This window comes from Drechmeria coniospora, chromosome 02, assembly GCF_001625195.1.
Source record: "Drechmeria coniospora strain ARSEF 6962 chromosome 02, whole genome shotgun sequence".
Taxonomy (NCBI): Eukaryota; Fungi; Ascomycota; class Sordariomycetes; order Hypocreales; family Ophiocordycipitaceae; genus Drechmeria; species Drechmeria coniospora.
Genome location: NC_054390.1, coordinates 5978539 through 5999138, shown reverse-complemented (window position 1 = coordinate 5999138; position 20600 = coordinate 5978539). Strand labels below are relative to the sequence as shown.

The 20600-nt window shown below is 57.6% G+C and overlaps 7 protein-coding genes across 7 annotated transcripts; 1 reads left to right on the top strand and 6 right to left on the bottom strand.

The window, feature by feature from the left end:
* Nucleotides 1-75: 75 nt before the first annotated feature.
* Nucleotides 76-1398, top strand: DCS_04742 (uncharacterized protein; the record flags this gene model as incomplete). Its single annotated transcript, XM_040802048.1, has 1 exon — nucleotides 76-1398. One exon carries the CDS (start codon nucleotides 76-78, stop codon nucleotides 1396-1398), a length of 1323 nt encoding a protein of 440 aa, XP_040657081.1.
* A 313-nt stretch (nucleotides 1399-1711) lies between these two features.
* On the bottom strand, nucleotides 1712-3799 carry DCS_04741 (F-box domain-containing protein; the record flags this gene model as incomplete). Its single annotated transcript, XM_040802047.1, has 3 exons — nucleotides 1712-1833; nucleotides 1893-3272; nucleotides 3454-3799. 3 exons carry the CDS (start codon nucleotides 3797-3799, stop codon nucleotides 1712-1714), a joined length of 1848 nt encoding a protein of 615 aa, XP_040657080.1.
* A 2981-nt stretch (nucleotides 3800-6780) lies between these two features.
* On the bottom strand, nucleotides 6781-7947 carry DCS_04740 (C2H2 finger domain protein; the record flags this gene model as incomplete). Its single annotated transcript, XM_040802046.1, has 1 exon — nucleotides 6781-7947. One exon carries the CDS (start codon nucleotides 7945-7947, stop codon nucleotides 6781-6783), a length of 1167 nt encoding a protein of 388 aa, XP_040657079.1.
* Nucleotides 7948-8954: 1007 nt separating this feature from the next.
* On the bottom strand, nucleotides 8955-10281 carry DCS_04739 (putative 2-dehydro-3-deoxyphosphoheptonate aldolase; the record flags this gene model as incomplete). The annotated part of the gene is made up of 4 exons (XM_040802045.1): nucleotides 8955-9118; nucleotides 9171-10073; nucleotides 10125-10179; nucleotides 10276-10281. 4 exons carry the CDS (start codon nucleotides 10279-10281, stop codon nucleotides 8955-8957), a joined length of 1128 nt encoding a protein of 375 aa, XP_040657078.1.
* Nucleotides 10282-11679: 1398 nt separating this feature from the next.
* Nucleotides 11680-14483, bottom strand: DCS_04738 (uncharacterized protein; the record flags this gene model as incomplete). Its single annotated transcript, XM_040802044.1, has 6 exons — nucleotides 11680-12752; nucleotides 12809-12913; nucleotides 12976-13003; nucleotides 13069-13074; nucleotides 13137-13164; nucleotides 13219-14483. The coding sequence occupies 6 exons, from the start codon at nucleotides 14481-14483 to the stop codon at nucleotides 11680-11682; spliced, it is 2505 nt and encodes an 834-aa protein (XP_040657077.1).
* An 815-nt stretch (nucleotides 14484-15298) lies between these two features.
* On the bottom strand, nucleotides 15299-17434 carry DCS_04737 (cyclophilin-type peptidyl-prolyl cis-trans isomerase; the record flags this gene model as incomplete). The annotated part of the gene is made up of 3 exons (XM_040802043.1): nucleotides 15299-15436; nucleotides 15621-17293; nucleotides 17353-17434. The coding sequence occupies 3 exons, from the start codon at nucleotides 17432-17434 to the stop codon at nucleotides 15299-15301; spliced, it is 1893 nt and encodes a 630-aa protein (XP_040657076.1).
* Nucleotides 17435-19027: 1593 nt separating this feature from the next.
* DCS_04736 (uncharacterized protein) lies at nucleotides 19028-19343 on the bottom strand (the record flags this gene model as incomplete). Its single annotated transcript, XM_040802042.1, has 2 exons — nucleotides 19028-19120; nucleotides 19176-19343. 2 exons carry the CDS (start codon nucleotides 19341-19343, stop codon nucleotides 19028-19030), a joined length of 261 nt encoding a protein of 86 aa, XP_040657075.1.
* Nucleotides 19344-20600: the final 1257 nt, after the last annotated feature.

Genomic DNA, 20600 nt, shown 5'->3' with positions numbered 1-20600 from the left:
CGCACCTGCATCACCTCATCGTCATTCATCATTCGTTCGTCGCTCACCGTCCACGACGTGTCACGAGCGACGACCATGGCAACAGCTTCGGGGCCGCTCGAGGAGCCTCCCTCGCTTCTCCTGCTCCCAGCCTCACCCTGTGTCCCCCGCGCCGTCTACCACGCACCGCTCGCCGCCGTGCTCATACGCCTCAGCAACGAGCACCGGCGTCGGGCAGCTGCCTGCACGCCTCCGCAGCCGCCGCCGCCGCCAGCCCTCGTTGTCGTCGCCATTGCAACTCCGGTGCTTGCCGGTCCATCACCGCGAGCTAGGCTCGTCTACTGGCGCCGCGCCCAAGCTCTCCTCGCCGAGACGTACGCCCTCATCGCCTCCATCGCGGCCGAGCACGCCATCGCCACGGACCTCGGTAGCTGTGAGCCCGGCTCCGTCGATGCCCGCATCATCCTCGTCGACTACGATGGAACTGGGCCGTCTCCAGGGCCCGGCGGCCGGCAACAGGCCGTCGTCGTCCCGGACCTTGCTCGCTTCGCATCCACGTTGCACCCGTGGTCTACCGTCTACTATCCAACCGGCGGACCGGGTGAGGAACTGCTCGCCGCGTACACTGCGCTCGCAGAGGGTCATCAAACTCTGCAGCAGAATACGATTGTCGTCGTCGACGGTGTCTCGGATCCGACTCCACACTCCCCGACGACTGAAAACGGCGGCGGGGGAGATTTGGAGGTTGCTGTCGAGGACGCTGTCCGAGGGTACAGCACTGTCAGTTTAGGTGGCACCTTTGATCACCTGCATCCAGGCCACAAGTTGCTCCTCCACGCCGCCGCCTTGCTCCTCCACATCCCCGACGATGACGCCCCTACGCCGTCGCGCAAGCCGGCTGTGCTCATCGTTGGCGTTTCGGGCGACGAGCTGCTCACCAAGAAACAGTTCGCCGACGAACTTCAAGAATGGGATGCCCGCGCGCGCTCCGTCATCGAATTTCTTGCCACGGTGCTCGCCGAGGCCCCGACAACGTCTACACCCTCCGTCACCACCACAATGTCGGCGATTCCGTCTGCCTCCGGCACGTCGCCCAAGGAGCTCCACGCGACCTTTTGCAACGGTGGCCTGCTCGTCCGCTGCGTCTACCTTTGCGACCCCTTTGGCCCCACCATCACCGAGGAGTCTGTCGACGCCATCGTTGTCTCGGGCGAGACGCGAAGTGGTGGGCAAGCCATCAACGATCGGAGGAAGGACCGCGGATGGAAAGGATTGGACATGTACGAAATTGATGTTCTGGATGCCATCGATGGCACAGACGAGACGGCGACGTCGGCAAAACCCGCCGACAGCTTCGCGGCCAAGATTAGCAGCACAGAGATTCGCAAGAAACGGGCACAAGCAAGGAAGGCGAGATAGTTGACCCGCCATCATTGAGTGACGAAATAGCGGACGTCTGCATTCGTTACTGCTACATGTGTATTGCTCAATTTCCCACCGCCCAATGCCCCGTATCATCCATCCCTGTTGAACAATACCACGTGGTGCTTCACCAAGCAGTCGTGCTAAAGGTCTTGTGCTGGCAGTGATACTCAGCATTGTCGGGAAATGCCCATCACTGAATACCGTGGCTCTGCCAGCGATCTTTCGGCGACCTTCATTTATCTGCCAGGTCCGCATTGGCAACCATTCTCGAGACCGGCTAGCAGCACTTTCCGTCGACAACTAGTTATCATGGGACGATGAATTCATCAACATGAACCCTCTCAAAAAAGCTGATGTGCCCGAATCCTAGCCAGTGTTGCGCCAACTTATTGGGCGAGATGAGAAGAAGTTGACTCTCCACATACTTGTCTAGTGGTGATGCGAATCCGGTCAACCTTGCTCGGTTGAACAAAGAGGTAAGCACGTACCTCGAATAAATCCCGTGTCAGCGACATGGCCCTTGCTGTGAACCACTCTCACCCCGACAAAGGGGGCATCCGAGGCCACCCCGACCAAACCGCCTGGACCCAGGTCGTCTGCCACGAATGTGTACTCGCCCCGAGGCACGTTTGGATCGCCAGTCAGCTTGACAGCCTCGAGGCGACCCCGGTATACCCGCGCATCCAGCCGCCTCCTCTCCCAGTCTTCGTCTGTCTCCCGCTCTCCGCGGACAAGGCCGAGCTCTGCGTCGCTCGTGGGGGGGTCGTCTGGCTGGTTGATGAGCAGGAACTCGCATCCGTGTCCGCTGTAATCGCCGACCCAGATACCCCGCCAGGGTTTGGCCAACGTCGGCGTGTACAGGGCTGGATCAAGTGTCGAGTATGTGATGAGCTCCTCGCCGATGTGAACGCTTGCGACACCGCGAGGCACGCTGCTGGCCGGGCCCGGTTCCGAGAGCACCCGGACCATGCCGGCAAGACCACTGGCTTGCCCAATCAGCCCCGGCAACGCGGGTGTGCCGGCCATCTCCATCCATTGTCGAACGCGGAATGTCTGATCCGACACCTCGGATCTCGCCTGCGGCCGGTCCGTGAGCGATAGCGTAGCGAAACCTTGACCGGACCGGACACCAGACAGGCGACGACGGGCGGGAATAGCCGGCGGCGGCCAGATATTGCTATAGGGATAGTCCTCCCCAAGCCTTTCGTCAGCCGCTTCTGCGTCCAACGAGCGGGTCAGCATGAAGTTGCTAAACATGGCTCCCATTCTCTCCTCTAGTCTCATGGGCATCTCATCGGCGAAGCGGTTAGCTCCAGGCCTGGTCGAGAACCCGCCGTCTCCGTGCTTGTCTTGGACGCGAAACTGCAAGATCGGCTTGTCAAGGTGCAGCTTGACCTGGGGCTCGAACCCGTGAATAATGACTTGATCGTCCGCAGTCCAGTGCTCAAACGAGGTCTGCGTGCTCACCGCGAGCAATTGGTATGCTTCAATGCATCCCCGCCGCTGGTCAAATCGCGCCACGATGAGCTTTCCCATCAGGTCCCTGTCGCAGAACCAGATCTTGTACTTGGGCAAGAACCACAGCGGATCGTGAGTTGCGTAGAGCTCGCGAAAGCTTGCGCAGGGACCGGGCATCCTTATCGTTTGGCCGGGCACACTGCTTTGCACAAGGCGTTGCCAGTGGATATCCGAGTTGGCATGTTTTCGTAGAGCATGGCACGTAGCCGAAACGAGGGCAAGATCTTGGGCAGAAAGGTAGGATAGGATGGCATCGATGAGCTCAGGGGGCAAGGCGACCAATCGTGTACCGCTGCGGTGCAGGTTCCTCTGCTCCTGCTTGCGGTGTTGTGCCGATGCTCCGGATGCTCCTGAAACTTGGTTAGCTTTCTGTCCGGACTCGGGATCATGCGAGCTTGCCAACATCGAGTGTGGACGACGGCACAAGGAGCAGACGGATGCGACAAAGCTCAGCAAACATGGGCCGAGTAAAAGTTCATGCTGTACGGGGCTGAGAATGAAGGCAAAGAAGATGAGGCAAAGCACCCCTACCTCTGGCTCTGGCTGGCTGCCTAGCCGTGGTGAGCCGGGAGCCCCTCGACATGGCGGAGAATGAGTTGTCGATACCAGCGCAGTCGTTGGGGTCGCCCTCGAACAAGGCGAGCTGGCTCTCGCTCTCTGAGTTGGTAGGATCGTACGTGGGAAGCAAAGGATGGATGGTAGGTCGCCCTCCCGGGTAGGGAGACTGGGGTGATGCCGATGACGGAACTTGTCGTACGGGAGGAGGTGGAGGTCCCTCGGGCGGCGGAGAATGCTCGGGGGTGAAGCCGAAGGAGAAGCAGGGGGCAGCTGTTGGCTCTACAGGTCGTTTCCAGTTTGTTGATGCAAATCGAGCCATGGTGTCGAGGACCGGCACACGTATGATGGGCGGCGGGTGCGATCAAGTACTATTGTCACTGTCGCCGACCCTCTTTTTAGCCGTCTGTTTGGGGAGGATAAGTTGTCGCAGCTCCTGGGTGGAGACTGCAACGTGCAGACGCAGACGCAGACGCAGAAGCAGTTGCAGACGCAGACGCAGTCGCAGTCTCTGCCGTCGTCGTTTCTGAACAGCTGCAGGGTCTGAACAGGGTTGGTTGCAGCCAACGAGAAAAATCGGACAGAGCACTCCGAACCTTGGTTGGGCCGTTGATCCCTTCATCCACTGCACAAAGTAATGCTGGCGGCGTATCACCTGGGACTTGGCTGAGACGCAAACCTGCGCGTTCGCAATTGGGACTGGGTGAAGCTGATTGCTCACACTCGCTGTCTTTTTGCTATCATGTGGCTCATCCAATGGCACCGGGTGGGAGAAGAACGCGATGAGTCGGAAGTGAAGCTCTCAGGAAGTCGGCGTCAAGGACACACGACGCAGCACTTGCTTGGACTGTATTGGTTGGGGCCGATCGAGTAACCGCTGTCGCCTTCGGCATGAAATCAAGCTGGCAACATTCCCAATCCAGCGCTGGTCTGTCTGGTGGTGAAGAATCTTCCCGAGCAGTATTAGTGCCGTTCACCGAGAACTCAAGCCGGCAAGGTCTCGGATATGCGGACGGGGGTCGCAGTTGACGCGCATACGTACGAATACGTCCACGAACAAGCAGAGGGCACAGATGGAGACATTTAGCTTGGAACTTTTTAGCCCAAGCGACGAAGAACCTTGATGGGATGCACAGGGTCCCTTGCTGCTGGGCGTCGTCGTGCTTGGCAGGTCGAAGTGAGACGGACTGACGTGTGGTCGTGGTGAGATGAGAACCAGACAGCCAACCAGTGTCCGACATGCCGCTGTTGGAGCTAGCAGTGCACATGCCGGAAGCCCCGGCCCCCAACAACGAAGGCCTCTGGCTGCTGGAACGCCGCTTCCGTCGTCGCTGCCGTTGACGTTTGACTTCTGTCACCTGTCAGCCGCGACAATTGTTCATGGAAGTGAAGTTCTTGATGGCGAGAATTTCTCTCCTCATTTTGCCTAGTGGACGATGCACTTGGCACCTGCCTGCGATACACCCACCTGCCTTTGACACTCGCACCTTGCACCTGCCTACGATTCACCCACCTGCCTGCGATACACGCATTTGCCTGTGATACTCGCACCTTCCTGTAGGTAGCAGCAACATTGGGCGCTGTCGCACAGAGTACGTGTACATGCGTGCATGCGTGCCTCAGGTTGCGCAAATGCGAATCCCCAGCCACTTACCGCTGTCGGGAAGGTGATGCTCTGGATCGAATGGTACCTGATGAATCGCCAAGTGTGCCTACTCCGTTTCCAACTCAACAAACCGCCTGTTTCATCGCATAATGCTACTGTAATATCTGCAGGACGCCACCACCATGAACCGGCCGTACAGTGTTCGTGCAGAGCATTTGCATTGGCACGCTGCCCGATGCACACCGGTTCTCGGCTTGGACTCGTCCTGCCCGGTCAGTCGCGGCTTAGCTCGTCGCCGTCGAACTCTTCGCTCCGGCCGCCGTCATGATTGTCAGGTCGCACGAGTACGTAAGAAATGACGAGTACAAGACAGACTGCGATGCCACGTCGGACTTGCCTGTCGCCGCTCTGGAACTCCTCGCTCGACCGTACTCGCCTGGATAAGAGGACGAGGCAAGCAACGGAGTTGGACGTTGGGCGAGAAGGCTATTGCGGAAGACGCTCCCCATTCCATCCTTCATGCGATTCTGTCATACATGTGTCTTCTCTCTATTATTCGGGCAAACATTGACGAGAGCGACGGTGGCGCATTCACGATACTGAGAGGCAAGGGAGGACAAAGGTTCACCGTCGACAATCGAAACAACCTGCTTACAGGCCTGGCCTGCCCCTGAGGCAATGCCCAACATCTGACTGGGTTCGCCACGCGATGGTACGCGAAAGCTGCTTGTCTCTTGCCTCTTTGTACCTGGCCTCATCGATTCCGTGCGTTCAAGGCTGCAGGAAATTCGACAAGACCTGTTTCAAGACCTGCAGGATATCCAGTCCTCAAAGTACTACCCATGCACTCGAACCGATCCCTCACGAAAGACTCGGCATTTGTAGGGATGTGCTAGAAGTTGGTGGCACGAAGAATGCCGCGTTGATACGCATGTAGAACAACCTACCAACGCGGATTACCGCGGCTGGCCGCGGCATACATTCTCATATCACCTTCTTCGTTGAACCTGGAGCATCTGAGTGATTGGCCGCTCTACCCCATCTGCGAGGCAGACATCCGGTGGATTGCAGATGCAAGACGGGAAGCTTCGTGCAAGGCAAACACTACAAGATGGACGCAGTAGCCAGCAGAGTACCGAAAATGAGTCGCCCCAATCACAAGTGGAAAGGACAAGTCAACACAATCACACTCATTTGTCCGGCTTCTATCGCGACACTTGCACTGAAGGACAAGCACCATCGCTCTGCACCCAAAGCTCTGGCCTCTGGTTGTTGTCGGCGTCTCCTTCTTCGTCACGAATCGTCGGTTGGCCGATGTTCCCAAGCACCTCATGCCTGAAGAAATCCAGTCAGATGCAAATGGAGGTTTTTGGATTCGCATTCCGGTGCCGCCATCGACGAGGAAGCCAAGTAGCACATCAAGTGCATCCGACGGGACTTTTCGAAACTCGACCTGCACGAACTCTTTTGGTAGGCAGCTAGACCTGAGACCATCGTATTATCCATCAGAGCCAGACCGGTTGGCTCACGGATGACGCGCGGCGAGTGTTGTTCGGCCTCTCAGTAATGCACATCAAACGCCGAAACTCCATTCCCGTTGACGAAGGATGCAATTGTTCGGGCACTGGCACTCATGGCACTCCATGACGTTCGTTTCCTGTGTTTTTGGCCATGCTGCGCAGTTCATTGGCTGCCGCTCATGCTTCCACGGCTGGGGCTTCATCGACGGCGGTGGCCTCGTCGCTCTTTGCGCGGACGCCGTTGGTCTTGTCATCGTCCTGGCCGTTGATGGCGCCGGAAATTTGCACATCCACCTTGCCGGAGAGTATAGCCTGGCGCCGATCATGCCAGTCAACCTCATTCTTGATCACCTGCGTCAGCATCACCTCCTTCTCCAGCCACTCCTTGTAATATATCTCCTCCCATTCCTTACACTCCTTCCTAAGCGTCTCGCCGACGTCGTCGGCCCATTTCGATTCCCAGTAGCATTTGCGATACAGCTTGTCGACGGGAAAGGCAAGTTCGTCGGCGCTAAATATGTCGCTCGTAAGCGCAGTGAAGTACTCGGCGTTGAGATCCTCGCCGTTGACCGACCCGTCTGCGCCGTCTTCTTGGCCGGCGCCATGCGACTGCGGCGTCTTTATTATAATCTTTAGCTTTCCTGATCGCCCCGTCGGGCCCGACTGCATGGACTTGGGCACCGGATCGGATGGTCGTAGGGCTTCCGTCTCGTGAACCGTCCTCATGTGTTTTGCAAGGGCATCGGACCTGGTGAAGGACCGGTCGCACTCTGTGCGCGCGTTAGCATCCACCGAGGGTGATCGTGACGCAGATTCACTCGGCGTACCTGGCAGGTAGCAATAAAATGGCTTCTCCCTCGTGTGGCTACGCATGTGCGCCTTGAGGGCATATCCACTGGCGTGGGGAAGACCCTTGCGAGTGCAGCTCTTCCACTCGCAAGTATACTTCTTTTGGCGGTTCTCGATGTGCGAGTTGTGGATGTGCTCGACCAGCTTGTCCATGTTGCGCTGGTCGCCGGCTGGGCAGCCGTCCCAGTCGCACACAGTCACCTGGTCCTGGAAATCGTCCTCGTCCAGTCGCGCGTTCACGGGGGACGTGGGAATGTCGCCCGATGTGTCGGAAGAAACGTCGGACATTCCCTCAAGGGGATCCGGCTCCGGCACCGTTTCGTGTTCGGCGTCGACAACAACGGCCGACGACGTCGTGGACCTGACCTCGACCTTTTGCCGCTTCGAGGGGCGGAGGGGCGCCTCATCTTCGTCGTGGGCGTCATCCTCAAAAGGCTCGTCCGAGGCCACCGAGGATAGCGGAGAATCGAGGGGCGAGTAGTGAGGGCGAGGCATCGTTGCTCGTGGCCGAATATCGCGAGAGCAGGGGAAGGGAAGGGCGCCAGGAAACGGGGATGAGAAGGAGCGCCGAGGAACAGTGAGCAGCAGGGAACAGCAGGGAGCAGGGAGCGATCAGAGACGCGGGGCTGAGTTGTTCTGCTCCGTGGCCGTAATGACTGAGCCCGGGTGGTCGAGGATTACCACCGCGCGATGGCCACGAAGCGCGGACGGGAGTTGATGCAGTTGATGGTGGGCGATGTTGAGTCGCCGCTCCGGACGTCACGCCAAAATTCGCTGACACATTGGCGTCGCTCAGTTGCCAGTTGTAGGGGCGGCGCGAGCTTGATGGTGTACAGTGTGGATATCCCTGCCCTAGCCTGCAAGCTACGCAGCAAATTCAGTGCACCAGGTGACGTTACACAGTGTGCCGTAAATTGCTACCACAAATTGTTCCCACGGAGCTGCATGGAAATGAAAGGAATTACGACAGTTTATCTCAAGGCTTTCGCCTATTGATCTCCGCCAGCGTAGTTGCGCCAAGGCACCATCGGCTGATGGAGTGGTCCATTCTGCATCGCCAGCTAGGTTGTAACGATGGCATGTCGCCCCTTCGTGTACAGCAGATGCATGTTCAAGAAATTGTCCACTGCCTGCTCCGAGGATAACAATCCACGAAATAAAGCGGCGGTTGATATGGGATCGTTTCCCAAGCCAGTTTGGTTGGCTCTGGTGTCTTGCGTACCTGGACTCGGAGGCAAGAGAGGCCACCGTTCGGGACCGCCGTAGGTCATACCCGATGGTGAGCCCGTAGCTCGATGAAGCAAGCAGTGGATGGATCGTATGGAGATATTGCTTCGCGGAGGGAGAAGCGACCGGCGTCACGATGCCATGTTTGCTACGTCACCAGTTCAACATGTCCAATTGGGCACAGGTTGCTGCAAATCCAAGATTCTCCGCACGTATTTGACACGTATCTAACGAAATGGCCGCTTTGCTAAACAGGAAAGACCCTCGATTCAACCTCAGCTGCTGCTGCTGTTGGCACCGAGCAGTGTGCGTCTTTGCTTGACGGCATCGGCGAGAGAGTCTAGCACGGATTTCGTGTCGTCCCAGTGAATGCAGGCGTCCGTGATGCTGACACCATCCTTGAGTCCGGACTTGCCCTCGGCGGGGACTTTTTGGGCACCTTTTGAACTGCGTCAGAATCACCAGCCGAGGCGCGGAAGGAATCAGCATACCTTCGTTGATGTTGCTCTCAATCATGACACCCATGATGGCCGTCTCGCCCTTGGAAATCTGCTCGGCCAGACTGGCGGCCACCTTGGGCTGGTTCTCGTGGTTCTTGAGCGAGTTTCCGTGACTGCAGTCCACCATGAGCCTTGGGCTGAGCCCCTTCTTCTCCAACGAGGCCTTGGCCTGGGCGATGCTCTCGGCATCGTAGTTGGTGCCGCTGGTGCCGCCTCTCAGGATGGCAAAGCAGTCCTCGTTGCCCGTCGTGCCGACGATGGCGACGACGCCGGGTTTGGTGACGGAGAGGAAGTGGTGGGGGTGCTTGACGGCGCCGATGGCATCAATGGCAACGCCGAGGGAGCCGTCGGTGCCGTTCTTGAAGCCGACGGGGAAGCTTAGGCCGCTAGCCAACTCGCGGTGCAGCTGGCTCTCGGTGGTGCGGGCGCCGATGGCGCCGACGGAAAGCAGGTCGGCGAGGAACTGAGGGGAGATGGTGTCGAGCATCTCGCTGGCGATGGGCATGCCCTTGGCCGTCAGGTCGACGAAGAGCTGGCGCGACAGGCGTAGGCCCTTGTTGATCTTGAAGCTGCCGTCGATGTCGGGATCGTTGATGAGGCCCTTCCAGCCGACAGTGGTACGCGGCTTCTCCAGGTACGAACGCATGACGATGAGGAGCTCATCCTTGTGCTTCTCCTTCGCCTCCAGCAGCAGGTCGCAGTACCGCAGAGCAGCGTCTGGGTCGTGGATCGAGCAGGGGCCGACGACGACGAGCAATCGCTTTCTCTCATCCGTGTCGTTGACGACGGAAACGACCTCTTTTCTCGACTCGATGACCGTCTTTTTCGACGCCGCCGTTTGGGGGATCTCGTGCTGCAGCAGGTCGGGAGGCGTCAATGGATTGTAGCCGCGAACTACCCGTTGTCAGACGACACAGCAGAGCGATTCGACATCAGGATGCATACTTCTCCAGTCTTCAGAGTCCTCCTGGTTGCCGACATGTTTGTTTTCGATGAAGAACTATTTGTCGTGAGTCATCCCACCTGACTGTGCCGATTGATGGTGGGGGGCAGACATGGAGGGGGGCAGAGGATAGGATCCCGTCTCCTTACTTACCGACATGATGGCACAGATGGGGACGAGAAAGTCACGAATATGGATAGACGCGAGGTGTATGGGTTGGTGCAATGGGAAGAGTGCCCAACGAAGAGGATTGAAACCGGATACTCGTGCGACTCCGATGTACAAGAATTGTAAAAACCAAATGGCGACGATCAGAAAGTCAGAAATTCAGAATTATGCCGGCGTCGGCACCTGGAACTGCTATCGATTAGAGCCTTTTGTCAAGACCCAATTGCCTGGCAGCCATTGGCTAATGCTGATCTACTGAATACTGTACTCCGTACTTAAGTTGCGATTAAGCAGCAGATCCTGACCAACGCTACTACTTGTACATGTACTTACATACGACTCCGTCAATGCTGCTAATTACTCGCTGGTTCGTATATAAGCAAGTACAACTACTTACATGTCGTTGTAGGGAGTAATCCGCCCGTACTTACAACTACAAATAAGTACAAGTACCCCTGCCGACTGTATAAGTACGTATGTACTAGGTACTTATTTGTTCACCTACTACTGATACTGTACTGTACGTATCTAGTACTGTACATGTACTTACAGTATACTCTTCTTCACCCCAGTAATTCGTACTCCGTACAGAGCACTACCTGCTTGTACGAAGTACCTGGAATTAAAATGCTACGGAGTACTCCGTATACTTAAGTACCTATAGTAAATACGGAGTGCCGAGTGCAAGTATTGCCTGGATGTACATGTACAGTACTTACAAGAACGTGAACCCCCCTATCGGTACTCCGTATTATGTGTATGTGTATTAATGTACTAGGTATGTACCCCGTACGGAGTACAAGGCAGTAATAACACTTGTACTGTAATAATACCACATTCAGTTCGAAGTATTGTACTCCGTACTCCGTACTTGCATGCATGTATTCAAGTACTCCATCGAACCTCTCCAACTCCATCACGACGTTTAGTTCATCACCTGCATTAATACTGCGTCCATTCTTTGAGGCACTGGACGCTGCCATGAACTCGCTCAACTGGGCCACGATGACGATTGCTGCCTAGCTAGTAATCACGGCAAGTCGACCCTCGTGCCATTGATTTTGCCGGTTGCCCCGCAGGCAGGCAGACCCGCAGACGGCACGGTAACATCGTCTGCACAGTCGCGATCAATATCACTTGCAGCTTTACGTATAGCACACCCTCGCACTTGGACAACGACACCAGCATGCCATTCTGTCTAGGGTTCCATGTCGGTCGGAAACCAGGGTCATGTATAGAACTCACAAGACTCGTCATCCAGAACGGTTCGTCAAACGGTCCTCTTCTTGCTGATTTGTTCTTCGAACCAGGCCCAAGCAAAATCGCGCGAGCCAGGTAGGTGTACGTACGCACCGTTACCTTCCCCGTCCCGCCGAAATAGCTATTTGTTTACCCGATATACTCGTCCTTGGTGAGGGCTTCCCATGGACATCCTTCCTCCCATACCGTCTCCATCAACCGTCTCGCTTGGCACACCTGCATCGTCGAGTTGGCATCGCCGCCGTGTGCGTGGACGAGGCCGATACTCACCTGGAACATGCCGCTTCTCTCGGCGCTCTTGAATCTGGCCAAGACCCGAGCTCGAGGAGCCTTGCCCACCGTCTCGCATCCGGCCGTGAACATGGGAAACAGCATTCCCATCTCGGCACTGCCGCCGATGCGCGTCTGGTCGAGGCACTCCAGTATCCGATGCACAGCCCACTGGACGTCTGCGTGGGCCGAATCCTTACCCATGACGCGGCGATGGAGATGGGCCAGCCCGGCCCAATGAAAAGCCTCGTTCGCCGCCGCCAACTCTGCCAGATCTCGCATCTGGATGTTGCCCATACGCACGTGAATGCAGGGCCTCGAAGACTGGTTCAGGCTGGCGATGAGCTCCCGTTCGAGCGCCACCGCTCGCTCAACGGTCTCGCGATGGGGCATCCAGCGGCAACGTGCCTCTTTCCCGAGCCCAGTTCGCTCCCTGTCGCATCGCTTCGCCATGTCCGCCACCTGGCTCAGAAGTCGAGCACACCGTGCCGAGTGCCCCATTATGCAGTCTATCTCGTCCTTGTCGGGAACCAAGGCGCCAATATCCAGCGCGAGGATTCGGGAAGCGGCCTCGTCGGTTGGCGCAGGCCTAAAGGCCGCCCGGAGATGGATGCGAGCAAGCCAGCTCCGGATGAACAGGCAATCTTCTCCCAGCTGTTCGTCCGGACCTTGACCATCCAGCTCATTCAAATGCCTCGTCATGAGGTTCCCGGCCAGGTTCAAATGCTCGCGCCACGAGATGCCGTGGCCCAGGGCTCCCGGCGATATCACTTCCAGGGATGCGAGCATGATGGACATGACGAGCGCCACGTTCGGCACTGGCTGCTCTGCGTCGGCCAGGAACTCCCTAAGCTCGGGGAATATGGCTTGCGCCCACTGCGCCATTCGCACCTCGGGCACCTCGGATTGCGCTGTGCGAGCTTGGTGAGCCGCTTCGGACGTCAGCCGGAATGGTCACTCTGATGCCCAGCAAGAGTCGCGTTCATACCGGAATAGGCCAGAAGGAGACTCAAGAGTCCATCGCTTTGGAGAGCCATTCTCGGAAGCGTCGTGCTCATGGGGTTTGATTTCGCATCGTGGTACGGGACGAGTACTTGAAGTCGTCAGCCATTTGGTCGCCTTCGTCGCACGCGCATAAGTGTGTCTGCAGCATACCCCGGGCAGTGTGCTCGATAAAGTGTTGCTGAAGCACCCTGTCAGCATATGCTCCTGGGTAAATTGCGACGTCCCGGCAATCTGGTTACGCACAAAGTACTGCATGAGCAATGTGTCAGCTGACAGCCTGCAACTGCAGGTCATAGGTTCATGGCGCTTACCAACATATTAACCCTACTATTCCTGAGCCTATATTGAGAAGTGATCAATTCGATGCCGCTGGATGAGCCGCCGGGAGCTTACCTGTCTGGCAGCGGTCCCAGCTCCCATGACATGGAAGCAGGGGAGGCCATGCCGTGGTAGGTGAAATCCTGATTGCTGGCGGCACAGCACCGCATTCTAGTCATGTCGGTAGAGTTTGCATGCCAGTTCAAAGGTTCACCCGAGGCCAAAGAAACAGTGCTCTCATCGTCATTGCTGACCTCTTCGTCCTCTGCCCCCTCCATACCGTACCGGAGCTGGCCATGACGACCATCATCGTGAGCCCCAATCATCTCGGGGACCGAATTCGCACCATCATACCAGTCGTGCGACTCTACAATGTCGTTGTTGCTTGGTGCTTTGTACACCACATCTGGCGACCCTCGAGGCCGGCTGTCCGGCCAGTGTGGCGGGGGCGGAACGTCATCACTATATGGCGAAGTTGCTGGAGTCAGAAGGGAGTCAAACACCACTGGCGAAGCAGCCATGGACATGGGCATGAATGGGTCCGGGGAGGAAATCGATTCCCTGGCATACAGGTGGTTGAGCTTGCTGAGCGACTTGGCCTTTTTGCGGCGCAAGTATATGGCTGGCGACACGGATTGAGCGGCCTGATGGGGTGGACGGATGGAGTAAGAGTCGTGCGTGTCTTCGAGGCCCCTCCCAGCCCAAGACCCGGGCGGAGACAGAGTTTCGTCGACAAAGGCCAGCTCGTCCTGTGCCACTGGCGACGTTCTGTTGACGAAGCCGGTCACCGGAGAGTTGGCTTCCCCCCGATGCCTAGAACCGCTCCACTGGACTTGGGGCGAGCCGACGGACAACGCTGTCGTGTTCAACAACGGTTCAAGTCCCTGATGCTGCCGGTTGAGCTGACCTATGCCGTCCATGCTTGAGGGGCCCGAGTGCGGTTGCTTGGTGCGACGTCCCACCCAGTTGAGACGGATCTTGTAGTCGCAGGTATCGCCCGTCTTGAGGCAGCTGCGTAGAGATCTGTGAGCATCAACCGCACGCGCGCGCGAGAGAGAGAGGAGGGGAAGCGGATACTTTTTGCATGCGGGATGCTCCTCTCCGCACTTCACCTTGCGTGATTTACACGGCCTACCGAGCTTAGCCTTTCGCCTTCCGACCCGTCTGCTCTTCGGAGGGAGATATTCACCAGCAACCCTTGCGGCTGCGACGCTTGCGTTCCGATGTGCCTTTGTGGCCTGACTGCGGCATGTCGAGAGTTCTTCTTGTCGTTGCTGACGTGCGTCCCGGAGGAGAGTGGTGGTGTCGAGGGTGCATGCTCCGCGGAACGCTGGGGACATGTCTACGAGACGGCAGCACGGGATAGTTTCTAGAAGGGAAAATGGCATGGGTACGATCCATGGAACCGGGTCTCTGCGGCTGCAGGATATCCCAGGACGCAGGAACGAGGGCTGAATATGAAGGGGTTGTCGAAATGATCAAACGACGAGCGTCAGGCCCCATGGAAGACGGCATGAGAGCATGGCCATATTGACAGCAAACACGGCGACGGCTCGCAAGTCGCTGTTTCTTGCGAGGTCCGGACGATCGAGTGCCATTTCGAAATGGTGTCCATACATCGGTATTGTGCAGCAGGGGTCCCTCCCTCTACGCTAAGCCGGTAGGCCACCGCAAGACCTGCCCGCTAGCCCGTACGCGCCTCGTCATTACGCAAAATCTCGGCAACGGACTGGGTGGACTGGACTGGTGCGGTCGAATAACGTAGCCGACGCCCGACCGGTTTGCCGGGTGATGGTGTTGTGGCACGTCCCGAAGCGCGGACCAAAAGGGAGGGGGGGGGACGGGGGAAGGGGGAAGGGGTCGGACGAGGTAACCTGGGTAGCGTTACTACCAATGGCTGGCGAAAGGGGGACGTTTCGAGACTCCCTCTTCACCAGCGGCGGCAAGAAACTCCGCGATGAATGGTCCTGGCGAGACGGGGAGACCCTGGCTCACGAAAGGCGGCTGAAGCGGACAAGAGGTCAAACCCCCAAAGTGGAATGCCGGAAATTGGGGCTTCACCCCGCGCGACGATTTCTACTCTCGAATATGCCAAGCATGCTTCTTACTTCCCCCGTCCTTGGTGCTGTTTCCGTGATGCCATCGGCGGCCGTCCTTACGCGATGTCGATGCTGAGCATCTTGACGTCTTCTTCAGGCTTCTCCTTGTACGTGCGGACGCTCTCAATCTTGTGAATGACGTCGAAACCCTGGGTGGCGCGGCCGAATATGGTATGCTTCCCATCCAGCCAGGGCTGTCACGTAGATTCCACGTTAGCATGACGGCTCGTTCTCCACGGCAGCTGTCTCACGAGACCACACCAGCTGCGGCAGGGGTGCTGGCCAGGCTGCGAGCTGGGGTGGGGGAGGGGCGCGGGATGGGGGAAGGGGAGGGGGCGGGCGCAGAGCCGACAAGTCAGGGGTGTTGTGACGACGTACCGTCTTCTCCGTCGTGATAAAAAACTGGCTGCCATTGGTGTTGGGCCCGGCGTTGGCCATGCTCACGGTGAAGGGCTTGTCGTGCTTGAGGCTGCTAAACTCATCGTCAAACTCGCGGCCCCAGATGCTCTCGCCGCCGGTGCCGTCGCCGAGAGGGTCGCCGCCTTGAATCATGAAGCGGCGAATGACGCGGTGGAAGATGGTGCCGTTGTAATAGCCGCTCTTCGCGTGCGTGACGAAGTTTTCCACCGCCTTGGGCGCCGCCTCGGGGAAGAGGCGGATGTGAACATCGCCAAGGGTGGTATGGAGGACGGCAGCATCCCCTGTCTCCTTGCGCCGTGCGGCGCCCTCCTTCTTGGCCTGAGCGCCGACGGCCGGTCGTTCGTTCTGCACGTCGCGCGTCGACTTTGAGATGTCCTCGTCGTTGCTGAACATGTAGAAGCGCACCTTGCCGACGGCCGTCGCCACGAGGATCGGGTCGCGGACCTCGGACTCTTGCAGCAGCGGGTTGCTCGACGCACCCATCTCCACCGAGATGACGCCCTTTTTCTGCGGCTGGCCTTGATACATGCCGAGGTGGACGGCGCGGAGGTTCTCGTCCTTGCCGTAGACCTTGACCACCTTGTTCGTGTACACGTTGAGCACCTTGATGCCGAGCATGGAGCCGTAGACGATGAAGTTGCCAGACTCGTCGAAAATGATGTTGTTCTTGCTACGCAGCGCCAGCGACTCGACTTCCTTTTCCTGCGCCAACCGTCGGCCAAGCTCGACGTGGTCCGACTTGTGCGACGGCGCGCCCGTCTGCTGCAGCTCCTCCACCGCCTGGAGCGACTCGTCGTAGGTGCGGTGCAGCTTGGCCGTGGCGAAGTCGAAGAGGCGGATTTTCCGGTCGGGGAAGGAAAAGGTGGCGAGGCGGCTGCCGTCGGGCGACATGGCGAGGCAGGACGGCACCGACTTGGCCTTTTTGAAGTCGAACAGGTTCGTCGCGCTCTTGTACTCGTAGACGTTGTCGGGCTTCTCGTAGGCGCCGCTCGGCCGCCAGTACTCGATCATGCCGCCCTCGTCGGCGGAGACGACGCAATCGTGGGCGTCGTTGAAGGCCATGAGGTGGACGGGGCTCCTGTGCAGACCTTTGATGGTGTGCATCGGCTCCTCCCGGTCGCCGCGGCCGTCGTAGATGTGTATCAGCGGCCTTTCCGCCTCGGAGACGGCGAGGCGCGGAAATGAAACGCCCTTTTGGTGGACCCAACAGATGCACTTGGGCGCGTGGTCGAGCGTGAACATGGAGAGCAGGTCGAAGGTGACGACGTCGAAGATCTTGACCGTCGCGTCCGCGCCGGCGGTGGCGAAGCTGCGGCCGTCGTTGCTCACCGAGACGGACCTGATCTCGCCGTCGTGGGCCTGGAACTGCTTGACGAACTCGATGCCCTGGCCGAGCTTCTTCCAGAACTTGACGACGCCGTCGACGGAGGAGGTGATGAGGAAATCGGTCAGAGGCGTCCACGTGACGAAGAGAAGCTGCTCCTTGTGCATGAGGGAGCGCGAGTAACGGGCCGACCTGGGCAGGGCGGCGACGTAGTGCTTCTCGTACGGCAAGACACGGCGCTTCTTCTTGGGCGCTTCGGCGGGCAGCTGGGGGCCCATGTCATCGTCGGAGGAGGAGGATGAGGAGTCTAGAGACGAGCATCAGAGAGCCGAAGGGGAATGGATTGATTCGAAGGGCCAGGCATACCTGAGCCATCTTGGTCGGCGAACTCGGAGCGGCTGCGCTTCTTGGACTGGCCATCGTCGTCGCTGGCCGTTGCCTCGGCCATGCTGGCGTGAAGGCGGGAGACGGTATTGGACGACGCGCAGCGCAGCGACGGAGAGCGAATGCCGTTCCGTTTCCACAGCGGAGCGAGGGTGCTGTTGGTCGAGTGCGAACGCGTGCTTGCGAGCGGTATGTTTGGGGTAGACGAGATGTCGGAAGTGTTCAGACACCTGCTCACCGTCTGATCGAACGGCCAGTATGAAATTTCCCCAATGACGGCGGCACGATCAAGTCGATAGGCTAGTGCAAGTGCTGTACTTACATGCTGTAATATAGCTACAGTACTTACTTGCAGTATAGGTATCCAAGTACGAAGTACGGAGTACTTGCGTTAATACTTACAAGTACGGAGACGGAGTACAGGTAATAATTATGGAGTACACACGTACTGTAGGTGCAAAGTATTAATACGGTGGAAGTACTCCGTACTTACCTAGTACCTACAGGTACGGTGCACAAGTACGGTGTACAAGTACGGTGTACAAGTACAGGGTACAAGTACAGAGTACGGGGACGGAGTAGGGTACAAGTACCCGATACATGTACATGTGCTGATGTCTCCTGATGAAATGATTCAAAATAGCAGCGCACTAAACCGAAGTGGGTAGGTAGCCTGTTTATTCCCCAGTAGGTTGCGAGATGAGCAAAGTGGCAAGGACAAATGTAAATACAGGTATGCGAGCTATTCTATTCCATTCGACAGGAACGGACCGAGGAAATTGGCTCGGACGGGATAATTATTCTGTGAAAAATAGAGGACATTCAATTCTATTCCACTCCATTCGCAAAGCTTTGTCCCCGCCGCTGTGATATCATACTACTTAGTGCCGTTCCCCACATTCATGCAGTTCGAGTACAACTACGGAGTAAGTACAACTACGGAGTACAACTACACCTATTAATACAGTACTTACAACTGCGTTCATTACTTTACTTACAGCACTTATACACTTACTTCAGTCACGGCGTTGGAGTCTACCCAGGAGCCAAAGTTGTCCGCCGGCTACGGATTGGGGCATGTGATTCGGCTGTTGTTGGTCATATCTGAACAGCGAAAACTCGAATGTCCAAAGGCCAGCTACGTACTGTAGATGGACGATGGACAGGGTCTTGACAGCGGATGGCAGGAAAGTTCGATACTTTCGGGCGTGGTTGGTTGCCCCTCGAGCCCATGAATGAGCATGGCAGCGATGAGGTGCTGGAATTCGTTTCGTGACTCACCGCGATGGAACCGTCATGTTGTCAGTCCATTGCATGGCGTTTGCGGAGACGGAGAAGCCGCACCCAAGAACGTGTCGAGGCTCCTGATGCAGGACCTGTGCTCGTCGTGAATGCAAAGCTCCTCTTCATCGGCCTCGCCCAAGACACATGGCAGGTGTTCACGTGGATCCATGGAAATTCGCATCGGTGAAGGAATGAATGTCTATTCAATGCAGTGACTCTATTATCTAATGCACGCAATGATGTCCCGGTCGGGAGGTGATGTCAAGCTTCCTGTCGCATTCTCACTCAATCCAAAAGAAGATACCAAGAGCGCGCGTTCATGCCGATGGCCTGCCAGAAACAGACCGTAGTGGTTGACGAATCGTAAATTCGTCTACTCCGTCATGAAAGAGGGGGGAACGCAGTACGGGCTCTGGTTGACGGGATTGAACTTGCAAATGGTGTGAGGGGGGCAGTCGCCGCCATACTATCAGAGCGATTAGCCGTGTGAAAGACGAGGCGATAGGATGCGAAGCACGTACCACCCACTGGCTGCTGGTGTTGCAAACATTCCATCCAGGCTGTCCAGTCTTGGAGTTGACGGCGCATTCATAGGTGCCAGGCTTGCAGCTGGAAGGGGGGCTGTTCGGCGTCGGGTTGGCAGCGGCGATGGAAGCCAGAGAAGCGATGACGATGGCGAGGAACTGCATTGTGATTGTTGTTTGGTTGTTTGGTTGTTTGTGAGAAATGGATGTTTGAATCGAAGAAGATGTGATTCTTGCTGTGGTGCTTGATTGTCTTGAGTGGAAGTGGAAGTGGTGGTCAAGGTAGAAGATGATGCTGTGAATGATGTCCAAGAAAAAGATGTCTCGAGGCTCGAGGGAGGTCTGGTTTATATAGTTGAAGAAGCCGTCACCAAGTGGACGGTCCGACCGGCGAATTCCCCGTCGTTTGGTGATGCTCAGGTTGCAGCTCGTGTTCGGGGAGTGGCGTGGCTCGTCGTTACCATGGCCGCTCGGTGAGGCGGCTTACGGCGCCCACCATGACGATGCTCCCTCGGCCTAGCTGGGCGGCGAAGAAGGATGGAAGGCTGTCGATCGGGTACGGTTTGGCCGACGACCCGTACGGCCAAGATACAACCTTCCATGGGCAGCATGGTCGAAACGTTGACACTGGGGTCGAGCCAAGGTGGTGCCGATGACGATGGCGTAGCGTCGAGGCCTGAAGCCACGACCCCCCTTGGGACGTCCTCGGATGGGGATGAACCGCGACCGGAAGCGCATTTCGGCCGGCTTACTGGCCGACTTGGTCGACAGCAAGCCACCGCTTGGCCCAGGTCAGCGTAGGCTGGGCCGATTTGGGCGTAAGTGCGCGCTGTAATTATAGCGCCTCTAGCATGCACTGTACCGGCGTGCGAGCTTGCGTGTAGCTGCACAGTGTTCGCCCGGCCGGTGACTGTCAGCCTTGGGTTGGCGGGGTCGTTCTGGTAACGTAGCATCCCACCAGCCAGTGACGCCGTCTCTTTGCCCAGCGGCCAGCGAGGCGACTTCCGGCCATGGACAACGTCACTCTACTCCCTACCGCAGGTGAAGGTGCCATTCGGCCTCGCCGCGTGCCGCTTGGTTCCTTGGACGGGAAGCAACCGAAGGGAGAGTCGGCCGAGAGCCGAACTTCTGCTTCTATTTTCGGCGCTTCGCGCCTTGTCACCGACCTGACGACGAACGACGCCAGCTTTAACGTTGCAGGCACGGCCATGACGCGCCACTGATGGCAGAGGCATGTCCGAAGAACGGAGTAGGCAAGCTTCGAAGCATCGCCGAGTTGGAAGCAGGGACTCGCATGCGAGCTATTCTCGGACGTGGACGTGACATGTCCGTCTCGGTCGATCCGGCAGAAGGGGCCATCGTCGTTGATGCCACACGTCAGTGACCGGGTACCCAGTCGAGGCCAGATACGATCACATGGTT